Source organism: Bufo gargarizans, chromosome 2, assembly GCF_014858855.1.
Source record: "Bufo gargarizans isolate SCDJY-AF-19 chromosome 2, ASM1485885v1, whole genome shotgun sequence".
NCBI lineage: Eukaryota > Metazoa > Chordata > Amphibia > Anura > Bufonidae > Bufo > Bufo gargarizans.
The window spans coordinates 49,633,677-49,650,003 of NC_058081.1; the positions used below are offsets into that span (position 1 = coordinate 49,633,677).

General features: G+C 49.4%; 1 protein-coding gene across 1 annotated transcript in view; it reads right to left on the reverse strand.

Moving 5' to 3' along the window:
* STAG3 (stromal antigen 3) overlaps positions 1–16,327 on the reverse strand; it is a 299,481-nt gene that overhangs the window by 185,564 nt on the left and 97,590 nt on the right. The window contains exons 7-8 of the mRNA XM_044278889.1: positions 10,999–11,203; positions 2,546–2,697 (exon numbers count right to left, since the gene is read on the reverse strand). Of these exons, the coding sequence (XP_044134824.1) occupies positions 2,546–2,697; positions 10,999–11,203 (357 nt within the window). The remainder of the gene's footprint in view (positions 1–2,545; positions 2,698–10,998; positions 11,204–16,327) is intronic.

A 16,327-nucleotide genomic window follows, 5' to 3' on the forward strand; every position in this document is an offset into this window, starting at 1 on the left:
GGCGGCCTGGACGCAAACTCTTGTAACCCGATGTTAGAATTTCTAGAGCCCAAGCGTCCTGAACATGAGCCCTCCAAACCTGCTGATAAGAGAGCAGGCGGCCCCCCACCACGAGGGGTGGGGGGCATCCCTTCATGCGGAAGACTGCTTGGGAGCAGCAGGGCAGGCCGACTGTGCCCTCAGGCCCCAGGAAGGCTGGGGCTTAAGGGAGGGGTCCTTGCGAGAGTCCTGTGACCCCCCCGGCGGAGGAAGCAGACGTCGTCCTGCTAGAAGAGAAGCGTCAAAAGGACTGGGTCTTTGAACCAGAAGACCTGGTCCGAAAGTGGCGCTTGGCCCTAGGCTGTGGGAGATGAGTACTCTTGCCCCCAGTAGCGGCAGAGAAAAACTCATCAAGTTGAGCCCCAAAAAGTCTGAAACCTTCAAAAGGGAAGGTTAGCCAGAGAACGCTTGGAAGCGTCGGCGTCCCAAACCTTCAACCAGACCTCTATGCGCTGAATGACCAAGAGGGCTGAGATGCGTGCAAAGAGGGAACCAATGTCCATGGAAGCCTCACAGAGGAACTTAGAAGCCTGAGACATCTGGAGGACCAAATCCAGAGTACGTATCCTGTTCCGCCAGGTCTTGGTGATGGCGCTGCAACCACACCGAAAGAGCTCTGGCCACCCAAGCGGAGGCAAAAGGCAGGTCGCAGGGACGTGTCCGCCAGTGAGAAAATGGATTTGGACAGAGAATCTAGGCGCCTGTCCACAGCGTCCTGCAGAGAGGAGCCGTCTAGGACCGGGAGGGCCGTGTTTTTGGCTAACATGGCCACCGGGGCATCCACCTTAGGGGGAGAGGACCACTTCTCTACACTGTCAGTCAAAAAGGGATAAAGCGTACCCATGCGTTTGGTGGCACTTTTGGTTAGGGCGGTTCCCGGCCCTCAAAACGACAGCGGAAAATTCCTCATGGACAGGAAACGCGGCAGCCTCCGGTTTCTTGGACGGGAAAAGGGCGAATTCATACTTATCTGCTCCTGCAGTCTTCTCCCTCTGTCCTGTACCAGCAGGGCTCACCTCTTCAGACATCTGACTCACCTGAGTTCAGTACTCTGGATGGAGGGCAGCAGCAGGTGACCCAGGAGCTGGTGGGTTGCCGGAGCTAACAGGTCAAGCCCGGATCCACTTGCCTTCTTGGGGGATAATGGAGGCAGCGTCCAAAAGACGACAGCGGGCACTCCATGGGGGACCAGGAAGGCGCAAAAGGAGTGTCATCCTCCTTCACCAGACACTAAGAAAAGACAGAGTTCCTCCTGGTGGAGTCGGGGGGGGGGGGGGGGGGGGTATAGCCCGAGGAGGAGGAGCTCTTTTGTATTTGTATAGTCTGTGTCCCCCAATGGAAAAAAGTACGAGAAAGGAACAACTAACTAAAATAAAATAAATAAAAATAATTAAAATAATAAAAGCAGAGAGTGCATAAGGGAGGTCTGTCTCCTACAGACACTAAGACAAAATTGATTAGTTTAGTTCCTGCAGGTTAATAACTGGTAGAAGGAACTACACTTTTTTTCTGCTTAGGATTGCGTCCTTGTAGCAGCAGATATACAACAATCTGTGTCCCTCAATGACGTAAGCAAGCAATTACAGGGGTTTTCTAATCAGTATAGTATTGATGGGGGTCCAACACCCAGGACACTCACTGATCAGCGGTTTGAGAAGGCACTGCTGCTCCTGTGAGCACAACCGGCTTCTCTCTGCTCACCAAGCACAGCAACGTACATTGTATAGTGGCTGTGCTTGGTATCGCTGCTCAGCCATTCTCACTTGAATGGGGCTGATCTGCACCTAGGCCCTGTGACAGAGGCCATCACTGAGAGAAGGCAGCAAATTTACTGCAAGCGCTGCTGCCTTCTCGAACAGCTGATTGGCATGGGGTGCCGGGTGTCGAACCCCCACCTAACAGATACTCATGACCTATCCTGAAGATAGGTCATCAGTGTTAACGTCTTGGAAAATCCTTTTAATGTTAAAGAATGTGTCACCATGATCAAACCTTTAACCTAGCATACTGCCTGGTAGGGTTGATGACAAAAATTTGCCTTCTCTTTCTCTCTCTGCAATTGGAATTATGGTTGTTACATGCAAATTAGGTGCTCGGAGCACCACTTCACCTCCTCTACTCCCCCAATCTCCAGTCCTGAAATCTTACACATGCTTTGGAGCAGTGAAGCTCTTAGAGCAGTCATCCCCATTCTGAGATCTTCATAGCACGGGCGCTGATAATACTGCTGCCAGTATATGCGCAAGATTTCAGGACCCAGCATCGGAGCAGTGAGGATGTCTGCCCCTGTCAATCTCGCTGAGTGAAGCAGTGATGTTCCAAGCACCTCATTTGCAGATAATTAAAAATAAGAATTTCTCTGAAACAGTAACAGCGATTGCAGAGAGAAAAGGTCTGTGTAAGTCTTCATGATCATGTAGTACCTGGTTTAATAGACTTGATCACCATGACCAAGCTCTGTAAATAAACTGTCAGTACCAGATGAGTCCAGGCCCATCATAATCACCTCTGTCATTTTTTCGACAAGCGTCTCCAACCTCTCCGCTGATCTTTTCTCTGGACTTTTTGCCCGCTCCACGTTGAACTGACGCTGGCTTGTGTCAAAGTGATGTTTTAGGTCCCTGGCTACTTTCACTAATGCGGTCATCAGTTTCATGGCTAAAGAATAGAAAATATTAGGGATGTTTAAGATCAAGTAAAAGTACAAGTCAAGTGCAAGAACAGAAGGAGAGGTAGAAATGGAGAACATTTTTTAAATAAAGATGTGTTCTATGATAATTATTATGCCTCTTTCTACCTCCAGTAATAATCCTCAGTCAGTGTTCGCTCCCTTTCACACTCGTGTTTTGGCTTTCCGTTTGGGAGATCCGTTCAGGGCTTTCACAAGCGGTTCAAAACGGATCAGTTTTTGCCATTATGCATTCTGAATGGAAAAGGATCCGCTCAGAATGCATCAGTTCAGTCTCCATTCCACTTTGGAGACGGACACCAAAACGCTGCTTGCAGCGTCTTGGTGTCTATCTGATGAAACTGAGCCAAACAGATCCGTCCTGGCACAATATAAGTAATTGAAGTAATTGAGGACAGATCAGTTTTCACTGACACAATCTGGCTAAATAGAAAACGGATCCGTCCTTCATTGACTTTCAATGGTGTTCAAGACTGATCCGTCTTGGCTATGTTAAAGATAATACAAACGGATCCGTACAAAACGCGAGTGTGAAAGTAGCCTTAGATAGCGGTAGACTCATAGTCCTTCAGCTGATGAAAGTTTAAGGGGTCCTCTGGACCCACACAACAAAGCGCAGTACGCCATCACACTTTTTATTGTTCACAGGGTCTAGTAACTCCTGCGTTTGTCTTCAAAGATGTTCTGCAAGTTTTTGTTCAACCTCTGAAAACCAGGATCCAAATGTATATGCACTGCATTATCAGTATCTTTATTTGTTTTTTACAATTTACTTTGTCTGGCTTCATAATCCAATATATACCGTAAGATTAACGCTTTGAACACAGCAGAATAGTTGCAGTTTTATTTATGATGCTTATATAAACACGAACATATTCCACAGCACTGTACAAAGATTGCTAACATATTCATTGGTCCCTGTCCATAGTAATGTCATTCCCACACTTGCGCAAAATTTCATATGAATTAACCTAACAGCATGGTTGGGGAGAGGGGGGGGGGGGGGGGGGGGGGGTATGGGTTGAAATGTGAGGAAGGAAATCTGCACCAGCACATGGAGAACATACAGACTTCATACAGATTTTCCCCAGATTCAATGCCAGGACCACAGTGATGCACGGCAATAGTACTAACCTGTAGGCCACTATCTGCCCATTTCCTATCCCCTCAGTTCCCTATCTGCGCAGTACTATCACATGGGCTGAGAGCACACAGGAGACCGTTTTCTGCAGCATGGACGGCAGCCAGATGACCCAAACATCTGCACTTCACATCCACACCGCCCACTTCTCTTCTGCACTGATGCCAGGTTCTGGCTGTGCCCTGTTACAGAACGTATGTGATGGATGCTGAACAATTGCTCCCCTATTTGGTCTGAATGAATCACATTTCTTCCGTAATCATTGTAGTAATCAAGATATAAAAGGATCAAATGCAAACAGCATGTTAGCAGCCTTGGTGTTTCAAAGTCAGAGGAAGGTGGCTGCAGAAGCAGCAGAGATCAGTGAAATCCTGGGAGACAGGTCCAGAGGAACAGATGGTAGATAGTAGTGAAGCAGATTTATGGCTCATGGTTCCTTGCTGTTGTACAGCCTCTTCTCACATCCTCAGCATGCTACCCGAAGCCAGTCATAGAATCTACCACCGCTGTCAGACCATCCTTCAGCGAACGATTAAAAAGGTCTATTTCCTTGGAGCATGCTCGCTCTGAAGGATAGGGAAGACGGACAGGGCAGTCAATAGTGCCGATTATATATAAGAATAAAATGTGTCAGATACGACACATTCAGCCTGTGGAAGCTGTGGATATTTCCATCATCTATTTGCTGAATTAATTAGGATATAAAAATATACAAATTTCTTTCATTAGCAAACTCCTCTTTATTACAGTTCCCTTAAAGGGGTTCTGCACTTTCAATTAACTGATGATCTATCCTCTGGATAGATCATCAGCTTCTGATCGGCGGGGGTCCGACACCCGGGACCCCCGCCGATCAGCTGTTTGAGAAGGCATCGGCGCTCCAGCAGCGCCGCTGCCTTCTCACTGTTTACCGCCGGGCCACCCGCCCACTGACGTCACGACTTGTATCAACTAGAGTGGGCGCGTCTAAGCTCCATTCAAGTGAACAGAGCTTAGCCGCGCCCACTGTAGTTGATACAAGTCGTGACGTCAGTGGGCGGGCGGCCCGGCGGTAAACAGTGAGAAGGCCGCGGCGCTGCTGGAGCGCCGATGCCTTCTCAAACAGCTGATCGGCGGGGGTCCCGGGTGTCGGACCCCCGCCGATCAGAAGCTGATGATCTATCCAGAGGATAGATCATCAGTTAATTGAAAGTGCAGAACCCCTTTAAAGGCTAGGTCTACACAGCAACTAGTATTCACGCAACATAAAAATCGCAATATATTATATATATCCATCACATATGATATGTGTGGGTCCCCATCTATGTAACAGGGTCCCATCAAGCACCACTGGGAAGTTAGAGGGCGCTGCACATGCACGGCTCTCTATTAACCTGTATGGAAGGCCGTTACTCTGCAACTTTCAGAAACACTATAGCAGTGAATGGAGAGAGATGAACATGCGCAGCATCCTCTGCATTCCTGATGGGACAGGCACCTGAGGAGGGACCTGCAGACATTTATGTCATATCCAGTGGATACGCCATAAAAGTCTAGATGGACAACCCCTTTAATCTGGTGCAGCTAAAGTTGCTGTGTATCCCTAGGAAGACCCGGATAAAAAGAGTTGCTTGTGGCTTCACCATAAACTGGCTCCAAGAATGGTATGGGCCACATGTGTTACAGGGGCTTATAATTAGTGTTGAGCGAACTTGTGTTTTAAGTTCGGCGTCTAAAGTTCGGGTTATCAAAGAATCGCGTTATGGATTCCGCTACCACGGATAATAACGGAATTTAGAATCCATAAAGCAATTCTTCGATAACCTGAACCCAAACTTTAGACGCCAAACTTTAAACACAAGTTCGCTCAACACTACTTATAAGGTTACATTAGTGCATGAGGAACCACTAAAAAACGAGATTTTTGTATAACTTACCAGTAAAATCTCTTTCTCGCTCTTTCCTTGGGGGACACAGAAGACCTTGGGTATAGCTCATCTCCATAGGAGGCGTGACACTAAGTGAAAGCTTTTAAGCCCCTCCTCCACAGCTATACCCTCAGCCTGGAGAGAGAGGCTGCCAGTTGCGTGTCCAAGTAGTGAAAAAAGGCAAAGCCCAAAAGTGGAACCAACAAGCCAACTACCCAACGGGTAACACAAACTCGGAAACCGTGTAGAGAAAAACAAATGAATGGGTGGGTGCTGTGTCCCCCAAGGAAAGAGCGAGAAAGAGATTTTACTGGTAAGTTATACAAAAATCTCGTTTTCTCGCCCAGTTTCCTTGGGGGACACAGAAGACCTTGGGACGTTCAAAAGCAGTCCAAAAGGGGAGGGACCACAGCACCAAGGCGAAGCACCCGAAGGCATCCAGGAACCGCCGCCCGCACACCCAGGCGGGCCAAGGCAGCATCCGCCGAAGCCCGAGTAAGCCCCCTGCAGAACTCGGTAAGGCGTGCAAGGAAGACCAGTGGCCGCCACGCCCAAATGCATGGCCGAAGCCCAATGCCTCCGACCCAGGAGGCACCGACCGCTCTGGTGAAATGAATGGTGACATCAAAGGCAGACCCCTGCCCCTGGTGCGGCAACCTCAGCAATAGCCAATCTGATAAGCTGAGAAAAGCCATCCCGGAGGCAGTCAACCCTAAGCACGGACCGCCTGGAAACACAAGAGACCGAACGTCGTCAAGAGTCGGAGATCTCCAATCAAAAACTGCAAAGCCCAAACAATATATAGGCAAACACCACCTTCAGAAGGAAGGAAGACATGGGATGTAGAACAGCCCTGACCTGGGGAAAGACAGAAGGCTCGGAACAAGAAGGGCCGCCACTCAGGCACCCGTCCGAGACACGACGGCTACGGAAACAACCGTACAGGACAGAAGAGGTAGAGAGAACTGCTGTAACGGCTCCAAGGGAAAGATTGGAGCGCCGAGAACTCAGCATGCAGCTCCCAGGGCGGTACCGGAGGACAGTACAGAGGAACCAAAGAGCCACTCCGAGGAAGAAGGTCTGAACAGGCCCCGAGGGCCGGGGAACGCTGGAAGAGGAAGGACAGCGCCGACACTTGACACTTCAAGCAAAAGAGTCCCAGTCCCAGGCCGGACTGGAGAAAGACAGAACCATGGGGGGGAGAAGGGCAGAGTGGGGAATGCCCAGCTACCCACAGACACCCAGACAAAAAACCCTAAGTCCAACGACAGATCCTGGACGAAACACAGCCAGGAGCGAACAGTAGCGAGCCCGCTGGAGTCACCTGGGCAAGCGGGTAAAAACCCAATGTGACCAGGTGCAGACCAGTAACACGGGCAGAAGGGTCGGAAAAAACTGGTCCCGTCGGCCTCCGAGCAACGTTGTCCCGTATCCACCCGGAGTGGGGGAGCAGAAGGACAGACGGAAGGGAACCGAAGGGTCCGCCCAGCATCCGCCAGATGCCAGGACAAGACAGGCTAAAGTCCATGCTGATGTAGCCACCACAGGAAGACTATCTACAGTCCTGGTGTGGGAGATCGAAGGACAATCTGGACCGAAGGGCAGTCCCCCCAAGTTACCAAGAAGGTAAGTCTACAGCAGGACCATAGCCTAGAATGGAAAGCGCAATCTGCACCTAGCGGGAGGACAGAACGCGGTAGACCCAGCAAGAGGCACACAGCTAATACAGCCAGTGTGAACAAGGGAGACAGTACGAGACCAAAGGAACACCGGAACCATCCACATGAACAACCATGCTCCCCCCAGAGGGGAGGACAGTGAAGGAACAGCCTCTGAAGCCTGGCCGGGGCAGAAGCCACATCGGAGTGATCTGTACCGAACGGGGAGCCAAACAGAGCCGGCGAGACAAGGTAGTCGAGACAGAGGCCGGCATCACACCCCCCAACCGAAAGGAGGAGTGGGCAGCAGGGAAGCCATAGGACAGCCCAAAAGCAGAACCCTGCTACACTGTGAGACGCCCGGTTCACCGCCTCGCAGAAGGCAAATACCCTGAAGAACCCAAGGTGGAGGTCCTCCGGACCTGGGTAATCGAGCATCCAAGAGAAGTTGGGTGATCTTCCCGAGAAGAGTGGCCCGAACCTGGTAGCAGATCAGACCGAAGCGTAGAGGGCGCCAAGAGGAAGGACTCATACCACACTGCATCCGAAGAGGAGGAAATGATAATAGGCAAAGGAACCATAGTCCCGCCAGAGCCAACGAAGAATCTGAGGGGCGCTGCAGACAACAGCACGCATCTAGGAACCACGAACACTTCCCGGGAGGAAGGGCCAACGAAATGAATGAGTACCACCCAGCTCGGTGCAGTAGAGAGCACAGAGCCCTCCGGGTCAGGTGGACAGAACGATCTCTGTAGAGACGAGTGCAAGGCTTGCGGCAAGTAACCCAAGAGAACAAAGGGATGTCGCAGGAAGGAGGGGAGGCATACGTACGAGCAGCCCCGTAAGCAGTGAGAAGGCCAACCCACCTACGGGAGGAGAAGTCACTCAGAGAAGAGGGCCAGCCACAGAGTGCCCCAGCATCTATGGAAGTGCAAAGTGCAACCTGAAAGGGAGTTATGCACAAGCCTAGCATGGCACGCGATGGAACGTAAGCAGTCCGCCCCGAAAGGGGGGGAAATGTACCTGGCAAGCTGCAGTCGGCAAGAGTGCAAAGGCCCACCCCAAAAGGGGATGACGCCTAAGGCCGTACCTACTCCAGAGACATAGGACATACCATATAATCCAGCAGGAGCGCAGGAGGTCCACCTAGTGAAAGGGGGACATGCACAGGGTTATCCTAGCATTAAGAGAGCGTGCAATAATCCCCCCAACACCGAACTTTGTGAGAGTGCAACCACTCCGCCAATGAAGGGGACATGTACAAGTCCAGCACAGCACGTACAAGGACAGCCGTGAATCTCATGAGCGTGCAAAAGTCCGCCCATGGAATGAGGGGTGGTCACGCACAAGGCCAGCACCGAATACAATGGGAGTGCAAGCGTTCCACCCATGTTAGAGGCCATGCTCATGGCCAGCAACGTATCCGGCTAGAGTGCAGAATGCCGCCCGGAAAAAAAGGGGGGGGGGGGGCCATGCACATGGCCAGCATCTCATCCAGGGAGAGTGAGAGCACCCTGCCATGTACGGGAGTCATGCACATAGCCAGCAACGTACTGGCGAGAGACAAACACAGTCAGTGAGAATGTGTGTATGTCGCCTGAGGAAGGGAGGCATGCCCATGGCCGGCAGCGAATCCAGTGAGAGTGCGTACACCGCCCACGGAAGAGGGGCCATGCACATGGCTGACAGCGGATCCAGCGAGAGTGCAAGCACCCCGCCATGGAAGGGGTTCATGCACATGGCCAGCAACGCACCAGCGAGAGAACAACCACAGACAGAGGGAGTGTATGCATGCCGCCTGAGGGAAGGAGGCGTGCCCAAGGCCGGCAGCGAATCCAATGAGAGTGCAGCATACCACCTATGGAAGGGGGTCATGCCAATGGCCAGCCGCGAATCCAGTGAAAGTGCAGCGTTCCGCCTATGGAAGCGTGTCGTGCACCTGGCCAGCACCGCATCCGGTGAGAGTGCAGATTTCCGCCTAATAAAATGGGGACATGCACATGATCGGCAACAAATCCAGTGAGAGTATAGCGTTCCGCCAATGGAAGGGGGTCACGCACATGGTCGACCGCGAATCCAGCGAGAGTGCTGCGTTCCGCCAATGGAAGGGGGACGTGCACATGGCCAGTACCGTATCCGGTGAGGGTGCAGTATTCCGCCTATGGAAGTTGGTCACGCACACGGCCGGCAGCGAATCCAGTGAGAGTGCAGCGTTCCGCCTATGGAAGGGGGACGTGCACATGGCCAGCACCGTATCCGGTGAGAGTGCAGTATTCCGCCTATGGAAGGGGGTCACGCACACGGCCGGCAGCGAATCCAGTGAGAGTGCAGCGTTCCGCCTATGGAAGGGGGACGTGCACATGGCCAGCACCGTATCCGGTGAGAGTGCAGTATTCCGCCTATGGAAGGGGGTCACGCACACGGCTGGCAGCGAATCCAGTGAGTGTGCAGCGTTCCGCCTATGGAAGGGGGACGTGCACATGGCCAGCACCGTATCCGGTGAAACTGCAGCAATCCGCCTAAGAAGGTCATACACAGGGCCAGCCCGCAGCCAGGGAGAGTGCAGTATCCCGCCTCCATACCTGGAGAGGGAGAAGGAGATGGGGGGACCCTGAGATCGGGTGCCCGCGTAGTATTATATACCGGCGGGACATCAAAAGATAAAGGGGGACAGCAGCTGCATGTCCTATGGGGGCCAGGAAGGGAGGGGGGGGGGGGGGGGGGAGCAGGGAGCAGATTGCCGCCCTGCGGCACCCCAGGGGCCAGCCTAGATCCAGCAGTGGAAGGGATTCGAACTCATGACCTCTACCATCAGAGGCAAGGCATTTACCCTCACAGCTATGAAGCTGTTCAGAGGCACAGTATGGGGGTCAGGCCCGCAGGAGACCGGGTGGTGGTGGTAGGGGGGGGACGTAGGGCTGGAGAAGCCACTCTCTTACCACAGCCGTCTTCACCCTCGGTCCATTCCAGCAGGGTCGCCCCTTCAGCTACTGGCAGGACGCTGGAAGAGGGGCTTGGCGTGCGGGCGACCCTTGCGCTGGCGGGATACAGGGGAGCAGGGCTTCCCTGGTCCACCTTGCCTTCTGTGGGGGAGGCAGCAGTGCGGGTGACCGACACTGGCGCAGCTCGACCCCGGGAGAAACAAACAGAGAGGTCTAGTGCGACTCTGTTGTCCCTGATGATCTGGAACAAAAAGAAAAGAAAAAGTAAAAATAAAAATTTAAACAAGGAGAAAAGAGCCCTGCAGAGCAGGGAGTGTCTTGCCTCCTTGGACACTAAGCAAAAACTGGCAGCCTCTCTCTCCAGGCTGAGGGTATAGCTGTGGAGGAGGGGCTTAACAGCTTTCACTTAGTGTCACGCCTCCTATGGAGATGAGCTATACCCAAGGTCTTCTGTGTCCCCCAAGGAAACTGGGCGAGAAACATGTCAATCAACAAATCACCTGCTGCAACTGCTTCACCTGCGTGGTTTTTGCCAAAGCTGAAAACAGAGCCAGACCCTTAGAGGTAAGAGAATTCTGTCCTTGTTTTAGGAAACAAGTTTCAAATACAACCATATGATCACCTGCAAATGTGCTGGTATGTCGGAAGGCTCGCACTTGAGAGTCTGAGAGTCCAGTGAGAAGGGAGATAAGGGTGTCCATGAGAATCCCATCATAGATGATGCTGTACTGACAGCAGCTTACCAATGTTCCCAGAAATTCTCCAAAATTCACCCGGAATTTCTTCCAAGGCTTGGTACCGAGTGATAGAGGATAGTCTGCAGAGTCCTGGGGAAATAAACATTCTTACGTATAGTTTTATTAACATGCATGCATCTATTTCTCCATCTCTGTATAAAAAGTGCTTAATGAGGCGACACTGTGCAGTCCTGATAACTACAACCACCACTGACCCCATCATTGAAAAACAGCTGGATGAAGGGTTTTTACAACTACAAATGCTGCATCAACTATTATCAGTGATATCCCTGAGCTTTATGTCACACGGTCCATAGTGAAATATCAGCACACCGTGCCGCTTCTGACTGTAAGAAATGTCACACTATCAGGGCTATTTTCTTCTGTAACTAGGGCATGCTGTGACTGTGAAATATATAGTATAAAAATTTTAATCACTTTCTCGTCCCCAAAAAGTAAAATCTATCCCCTACAATGCTCTCACCATAGATTCCCCCCAGTATAGATAATGCCCTCATTTGTCCTCCCCAGTATAGATAATGGCCACCATTAGCCCCCAACCCACGATTGTACAGAAAACAAAACTCATCTCATCCACTTGAACGCAAAGAGACACTCACACCTCACAGGATGCTGCAGGACCTGTGCTCCCAGTGAGGTCATGTGACATCATCACACTAGAAGCGCAGGTCCTGCTGCATCCAGTGAGGAGCCAGGGTTCGAGGTGTTACTCTCCCCCGGATTCAAATGGAAGACATTTTTTTTTTTTTTATTAACTCCTGAAAGGCCCTTGTAGCCATTTTTAACGCTGCTCTCTTGTCTATAAGGTGTAAAAAACAAGCCCATTGATTTCAATGAGATCCTTCTGGCCATGAAAAAAAGCCAAAAATAGGACATGTCCTATTTTTTGACGGCCACTATTTTTTATATATACAGTACAGACCAAAAGTTTGGACACACCTTCTCATTCAAAGAGTTTTCTTTATTTTCATGACTATGAAAATTGTAGATTCACACTGAAGGCATCAAAACTATGAATTAACACATGTGGAATTATATACATAACAAACAAGTGTGAAACAACTGAAAATATGTCATATTCTAGGTTCTTCAAAGTAGCCACCTTTTGCTTTCATTACTGCTTTGCACACTCTTGGCATTCTCTTGATGAGCTTCAAGAGGTAGTCACCTGAAATGGTCTTCACTTCACAGGTGTGCCCTGTCAGGTTTAATAAGTGGGATTTCTTGCCTTATAAATGGGGTTGGGACCATCAGTTGCGTTGTGGAGAAGTCAGGTGGATACACAGCTGATAGTCCTACTGAATAGACTGTTAGAATTTGTATTATGGCAAGAAAAAAGCAGCTAAGTAAAGAAAAACGAGTGGCCATCATTACTTTAAGAAATGAAGGTCAGTCAGTCCGAAAAATTAGGAAAACTTTGAAAGTGTCCCCAAGTGCAGTCACAAAAACCATCAAGCGCTACAAAGAAACTGGCTCACATGCGGACTGCCCCAGGAAAGGAAGACCAAGAGTCACCTCTGCTGCGGAGGATAAGTTCATCCGAGTCACCAGCCTCAGAAATCGCAGGTTAATAGCAGCTCAGATTAGAGACCAGGTCAATGCCACACAGAGTTCTAGCAGCAGACACATCTCTAGAACAACTGTTAAGAGGAGACTGTGTGAATCAGGCCTTCATGGTAGAATATCTGCTAGGAAACCACTGCTAAGGACAGGCAACAAGCAGAAGAGACTTGTTTGGGCTAAAGAACACAAGGAATGGACATTACACCAGTGGAAATCTGTGCTTTGGTCTGATGAGTCCAAATTTGAGATCTTTGGTTCCATCCACCGTGTCTTTGTGCGACGCAGAAAAGGAGGACGGATGGACTCTACATGCCTGGTTCCCACCGTGAAGCATGAAGGAGGTGGTGTGATGGTGTGGGGGTGCTTTGCTGGCGACACTGTTGGGGATTTATTCAAAATTGAAGGCATACTGAACCAGCATTGCTACCACAGCATCTTGCAGCGGCATGCTATTCCATCCGGTTTGCGTTTTTAGTTGGACCATCATTTATTTTTCAACAGGACAATGACCCCAAACACACCTCCAGGCTGTGTAAGGGCTATTTGACCATGAAGTAGAGTGATGGGTGCTGCGCCAGATGACCTGGCCTCCACAGTCACCGGACCTGAACCCAATCGAGATGGTTTGGGGTGAGCTGGACCGCAGAGTGAAGGCAAAAGGGCCATTAAGTGCTAAGCATCTCTGGGAACTCCTTCAAGACTGTTGGAAGACCATTTCAGGTGAGTACCTCTTGAAGCTCATCAAGAGAATGCCAAGAGTGTGCAAAGCAGTAATCAAAGCAAAAGGTGGCTACTTTGAAGAACCTAGAACAGTGATGGCGAACCTATGGCACGGGTGCCAGAGGCGGCACTCAGAGCCCTCTCTGTGGGCACCCACGCCCTGGAAAAAGTCTATGGTTAGACTCTTCCTGCCATTCATCACTGCAGGGCGCACTTTGAACGGCACGGGCAGCGCATTGAATGTAGGCAGGCTATTATAGCTAAAGGATAAAGTACATGGAAGATATACTGTATTGGACTGTAGTATTCAGGGTAAATTGCTGTGTTGGCACTTTACGATAAATAAGTGGGTTTTGGGTTACAGTTTGGGCACTCAGTCTGTAAAAGGTTCACCATCACTGACCTAGAATATGACATATTTTCAGTTGTTTCACACTTTTTTGTTATGTATATAACTCCACATGTGTTAATTCATAGTTTTGGTGCCTTCAGTGTGAATCTACAATTTTCATAGTCATGAAAAAGAAAAAACTCTTTGAATGAGAAGGTGTGTCCAAACTTTTGGTCTGTACTGTAAAATATATATATATATATATATATACACATATATACACACACTCACCTAAAGAATTATTAGGAACACCATACTAATACGGTGTTGGACTCCCTTTTGCCTTCAGAACTGCCTTAATTCTACGTGGCATTGATTCAACAAGGTGCTGATAGCATTCTTTAGAAATGTTGGCCCATATTGATAGGATAGCATCTTGCAGTTGATGGAGATTTGAGGGATGCACATCCAGGGCACGAAGCTCCCGTTCCACCACATCCCAAAGATGCTCTATTGGGTTGAGATCTGGTGACTGTGGGGCCATTTTAGTACAGTGAACTCATTGTCATGTTCAAGAAACCAATTTGAAATGATTCGAGCTTTGTGACATGATGCATTATCCTGCTGGAAGTAGCCATCAGAGGATGGGTACATGGTGGTCATGAAGGGATGGACATGGTCAGAAACAATGCTCAGGTAGCCTGTGGCATTTAAACGATGGCCAATTGGCACTAAGGGGCCTAAAGTGTGCACAGAAAACCTCCCCCACACCATTACACCACCACCACCAGCCTGCACAGTGGTAACAAGGCATGATGGATACATGTTCTCATTCTGTTTACGCCAAATTCCGACTCTACCATTTGAATGTCTCAACAGAAAATCGAGAGTCATCAGACCAGGCAACATTTTTCCAGTCTTCAACAGTCCAATTTTGGTGAGCTCGTACAAATTGTAGCCTCTTTTTCCTATTTGGAGATGAGTGGTACCCGGTGGGGTCTTCTGCTGTTGTAGCCCATCCGCCTCAAGGTTGTGCGTGTTGTGGCTTCACAAATGCTTTGCTGCATACCTCCGTTGTAACGAGTGGTTATTTCAGTCAGCATTGCTCTTCTATCAACTTGAATCAGTCAGCCCATTCTCCTCTGACCTCCAGCATCAACAAGGCATTTTCGCCCACAGGACTGCCGCATACTGGATGCTTTTCCCTTTTCACACCATTCTTTGTAAACCCTAGAAATGGTTGTGCGTGAAAATCCCAGTAACTGAGCAGATTGTGAAATACTCAGACCGGCCCGTCTGGCACCAACAACCATGCCACGCTCAAAATTGCTTAAATCACCTTTCTTTCCCATTCGGACATTCAGTTTGGAGTTCAGGAGATTGTCTTGACCAGGACCAAAACCCTACATGCATTGAAGCAACTGCCATTGGATTGGTTGACTAGATAATCGCATTAATGAGAAATAGAACAGGTGTTCCTAATAATTCTTTAGGTGAGTGTAATATATTATAGTAAAAAAAATTAAAAAAATTAAAAAAATAAAACTGCCATGTGAATAGCCTGTAGACTTTAATTAGTGAAAAACAACTGTCACACGCGCCGTTTTTCAAACCATCGAGTGAATGAGGCCTTAGGGTCCATTCACACGTCCGTAGGTGTTTTGCGGTCCGCAAATTGCGGATCCGCAAAACACGGACACGGGCAATGTGCGTTCCACCGGAACTATAATAGAAAATGCCTTTTCTTGTCCGCACTTGAGAACCTAACTGTGATTTATGCACCTAACCGAAGTGTCACGTCATAGATGCAAGATGAAGCAAATATCACAATATTTGCAGAAAGATCGCAGAGACCTGCAATGTTTTAACACTGCACCTTATATAAAATTCACAGTTTTCCTACAGAGCGCTGCTATCACTATGACAGACCCAACCTGAGGCCCTCCAGCTGTTGCAAACCTACAACTCCCAGCATACCTGGACAGCCTATACAGCCATCAGTCTACAGCAGGGCAGCTGGAGGACCGCAGGTTGAGCATCCCTGCCTTAGAGCCTTCTTAGGTCTGGGGGCTGTCATAGCAACTGAAGGGCTCCCTTGGCAAGCTAAAATAGTAGAGCAATGTATTGTCCACAATTATACAAGAAACTTACCAGGTACACGAGACACTGCCCTTTTTTTGCAGTTTAGCATTACTCACCATTCTGCCTTCTCCATGTCGATCTAAAGAAACATGGGTCTTTCTCTGGGCCATTCCTGCATGCTCAAATTTTCAAGGGAACCTGTCACCGGGATTTTGTGTAGAGCTGAGGACATGGGCTGCTAGATGGCCGCTAGCACATCCGCAATACCCAATCCCCATAGCTCTGTGTGTGCTTTTATTGTGTTAAAAAAAAAAAAAAAGATTTGATACATATGCAAATTAACCTGAGATGAGTCAGGGACAGAACTCGTCTCAGGTTAATTTGCATATGTATTAAATCGGTTTTTTTACCCAATAAAAGCACACAGAGCTATGGGGACTGGGTATTACGGATGTGCTAGCATCCATCTAGCAACCCATGTCCTCAGCTCTATACAC